General features: G+C 39.4%; 1 protein-coding gene across 1 annotated transcript; it reads left to right on the forward strand.

The window, feature by feature from the left end:
- The first annotated feature begins 530 nt into the window (after positions 1 to 530).
- Positions 531 to 2,193, forward strand: LOC149935428 (uncharacterized). The gene is made up of 3 exons (XM_090154845.1): positions 531 to 667; positions 1,565 to 1,847; positions 1,926 to 2,193. The coding sequence occupies exons 1-2, from the start codon at positions 537 to 539 to the stop codon at positions 1,770 to 1,772; spliced, it is 339 nt and encodes a 112-aa protein (XP_090010971.1). The 5' UTR covers positions 531 to 536; the 3' UTR covers positions 1,773 to 1,847; positions 1,926 to 2,193.
- The last annotated feature ends 1,930 nt before the right edge of the window (positions 2,194 to 4,123 follow it).

Raw genomic sequence — 4,123 nt, forward strand, 5'->3', positions numbered from 1 at the left:
GAATTTTAAAGTTTTAAACCGTCATTGCCACTTAAAAACTGGACACTAGCCAGGGAGGGAACACCGCATTGGTTGGTATTGGAGCATGCGCAGAGACAAATTTTTAACTGTCGCCGAGTGACAAATATCTAAATCGTGATTCTTCGTAGAGCACGTGGCGCCATCTAAATTATATTTCGGGAATAAAAGCTAGACAAAAAGGTTGTTTAACTGTAAATTTACCTATAACTTGAATTCTTTAAATTAAAATACAAATTATTAATTGAGATCAATCGTAATAGACGTGATAAACGGTTGAAATGACTTCAGTGACAATTAAAGTGGCGAAGCGGGGAGGCTGGCAGCCATGCTGTCACGAAACGTTTCCCCTTTTTTCCCACCCCCAAATTCAAAAACCCTTCAGAGGCTGGGAAGCCGTTGGAATTTATTTTACCGTCTCCTTCGGTCCTTCCACAACGTCCGGGTAAAATCGTCTCTGTCTCCTTGTTCATCCCTATAATTAATAGTTGGTTATACTGTATATTTATTTATTTAAAATGGTCGTCGGACGCATCCCTGTACACCCTGAAGAGGATGACTATTTATCAAATCCACATTCTTCTGACGAAGAAGAATTGGAAAACAATAACGATGACCTGCCCCATTCAGACAGTGAGGAAGAGGACTTGTGAGTATTTTGGTGTTTCAAAAGGTTATGCAAAAACTTTAAGGAGTTGAAGCAAAGAATATAAAGCCCCAGGAATGGAAGGTGTAGCTCCGTCTAGTGGAACTTTTGTGCCTCTGGTTTTTAAAGAGAGACCGGGTTGCGGTAACCATTTCCGGGTACTCTGAGTTTCTAGCTCAGCCAAAACACGCGGCCAATAATATCAATCCTTCCATTCCTGGGGCTTTATATTCTTTGGTTGTAGGGGGTCAGTTGAGAAGTATGCCTGTTCTTTTCCCATTTTCCTACGAAGACTCGATGAGTGAAAAGAGCGCCAGAGAGCTTCCAAGCAGCCAGCGCCAAACCAAGCAGCAGGGAAAATTGAGAAATGCGTACATACATTTTTGGGTTCGTGTGATAGGTAAAAAAGGACTTTGTAAACAACTTGCTGAGGTTAACGGTAATAGTTAGTGTAGGGAGCTGTTGGCTCGCGTGGCATGAAGGGCTTGCCACCACCCTCCTACGCATTGTAACCCGGCCACCTGTTACTTGATCACGCACAAGCAGCATTGCTTATGTGGTCGAAGGTGGTGCCTTGGGTATTAGCTATATTTAAAAAAAAATCGAGGTAACCAGCGTAAAATGTAAACTTAAACAGTATTTAAAGTCCCTGCTGCTTAGTTTTGCGCTTGTTGCAGCCTACTTCCAGGGGCGAGTAGGCCACACTTTGAAGCTCTCTGGCGCTCTTTTCACTCTTCGTAGGAAAATGGGGAAAAAAACAGGCAAACTTCTCAACTCACCCCCTACAACTTCTTAAAGTTTTTGCATAACCTTTTGAAAAACCCTGTATATATATATATATATATATATATATATATATATATATATATATATTTCGTTTTTTTTTGGACTTTTAATTAGAGGTGAGGCTACCCAGACAACTAGATCCAAGGTTGTGCCACCGAAAATCTTCAACGTAAACGGATTCGTTATCATTTTAGCCATTCGAACCTTTATGTTACCAAAGGTTCAAGCAGAGGACGATGATGTTCATTTTTTAATGGAAAGACTCGAAGATATCGTCGCAGCCAACATCTCCCCTTCCCACTCTTTCTATATCGTGATTTAGCCCAACTAGGAATGCCGAAGGATTATACTCCCCAGCCCACGAAGATTGCGTCGCACCAAATGCCGATGGTTTTGCGTAAGGGTTTTTTTTATTCGCCTCATTATTATTAATATTAATAAACAACACTTAATTAAGTTTTAATTTTATATTTAGTGTTCAAACTGCTATTTTCGAGTTTTATTTATATCGTCGAAATTTCCGGGAACAACACGCGGAACTTCTCCAAGATCTCCCCAACCACTTTTGAGCGACCTCGACGAGTAAATCATAAAACATTTTAATGCAGTTATTACAAATGAATGCATTAACAGGTTTGACCTGTTGTATAAACTTTAAAACTAGTTGTATGATTTGTATCTTTGTTGTATATAAATAAAAAATAAATAAATAGGTAAAATATATAGGTTCACACACTTGACGCAGGGGCTCGTTAAGACCTGAAACGTTGTGTCCGGCTTTGTATATATGTTTTTAATTGTTTTAATAAACTTCAATTAAAATTCATGTGCCTCATGAGTCCTCCGTAATTTAATTAACCTTATTACTGTAAAACCATGACAAAAATCAGTGCCTCTATATAGGTTCATGTTTTATTTTAGAACTAAGAATATAAAATTATCGCGCAATGTTACAATCTAGACTCGCCCTTTCTTTTTCCGAGTTCACTCCTTGCGAAATATGCAGGGCCGTTTTAAGGCACAGGTGAGCGAGGCAACTGCCTTGGGGCCCGCACCCAGCGGCGTAGCAATAGGGCGGCCTGGGTGGCAAATGCCGCGGGCCTCGGACACCGAGAGGGCCCATCGTGCGGGAACGTCATGCCTTGGTCGAAACATATTTTCAAAATTAAAAAATATACAAAATATAATTTAGTATTTCAGTAACTACTTTACTTACTTTTCGTAAAATGATTTAAAACATAATTTAACGATGTGGGCCTTTTAACTTCAGGCTTTTTTATAAAGTAGTACTAGGTTAGTTCGTGATCAGCGCTGCCAGAAAATATTTTCGGTATGACGCCCAAATTGTTCCAAAAATCGCCCAATTTCTAGCCCAACTATAAAACAGCGAATTTTAAACTAGCCCAAAATTCAGCCCAAACAATTTTGGAAAGTAGCCTAAAACGTAAATATTTATAAGAAAAAGCTAAAAAAATTATATTCTCGTTTAATATTTAAGGAATATTTAGGTTTAATAGAAAATATTATTAAACATTCATTGAGTAAAATTACGAAGTAGCTATTTTAATGGAGTTTTTGTTTATTCAGGGTTGCCACAAGTTAGAGAAATCAGGGTAATTTGAAAACGGGCCTAAAACGTCAGGGAATTTAAAGAATTGGTAAAAATTCAGGGAAAAGTCGGAATTCAATTTTATCTTGGCACTTTTTCAAGGTAATTTTACTCTGGATCTATGTCAAATTTTATGATTATCATTTATTTAAGTTTGGCTAACTTTTTCCACATTGCAATAAACTTTTTACCGAAAAAGTTTGGCGTTAAAAAGTCAGGGAAAATCTCTTAAATGGTCAGGGAATACGAATCTCAAAATTTTGTGGCAACCCTGTTATTGATGTAGGAAAATACCAAGATTCATCATTCGTAAATGGAAATATTAAATTCTAATAGACTTGGTGGAGGGATAAATTGATAACTTTTTATCCCAAAGTCTTGACAATCCGAACCTGACGTATAAAATGCTTTCTAACAAGTATAATCCCATGCATTTCCTATACTAAAAATAAAAACGACGTAAGTCGAAGACTGAAGAGGCGAAGACTTCTAAAATAAATCGCAAATATGAGTATGACCTAAAAACGTATTCCAGTCTTTCTTAACCCCTCCCCTATTTTCCCCCGACTTCCGACCCTATATTACTTTATTAGGGTATTTGTATGTAGAAATGAGCAATAAGGCCATGTGTCAGAATTTATAGCCCGGTGTACCGGTTAGATTTAAACCACACCACCCGAGGTCTATCATCATTAAGCCCTACGCCAGCGTCCACAAGCCCAACCAGGTAACAAAACCAGCATGGGTAGTAGTACCCTACTACTGATGGACTCACCTTTGACGCAAGCTACTCAACCCAGCAGAAGGTGCAACAATGGGATGACCAGCCTCTCACTTCGTGCACAGCTGTGGGATAGAGAGTGAATGCTATATAGCAACTCCAGCCGTCACCCTACCTGCGTAGGTAGAGAGTCAAACCATTCAGAAAGAGCGTCTAAAGGGAAACAACGGGCACACAGCGGTCCGTTTAACCCGCCACAGCTGGCACCGGATATCCCGGTGGACACCAAAAGGCTGGGAGATGGGAAAACTGTGCCTCCGAGGCGGCCAGTTTTCCCGGACCC

The sequence above is a fragment of the Leiobunum rupestre genome, chromosome 7 (genome assembly GCF_980474605.1).
Source record: "Leiobunum rupestre chromosome 7, qqLeiRupe1.1.hap1, whole genome shotgun sequence".
Lineage (NCBI taxonomy): Eukaryota > Metazoa > Arthropoda > Arachnida > Opiliones > Sclerosomatidae > Leiobunum > Leiobunum rupestre.

Bases quoted from the DNA above. Each gene is read 5' to 3' on its own strand.
- LOC149935428 (XM_090154845.1), top strand. From the start codon at position 537: ATGGTCGTCGGACGCATCCCTGTACACCCTGAAGAGGATGACTATTTA. The intron at 668-1,564 runs GTGAGTATTTTG...ACTTTTAATTAG, and splicing joins GACAGTGAGGAAGAGGACTT to AGGTGAGGCTACCCAGACAA.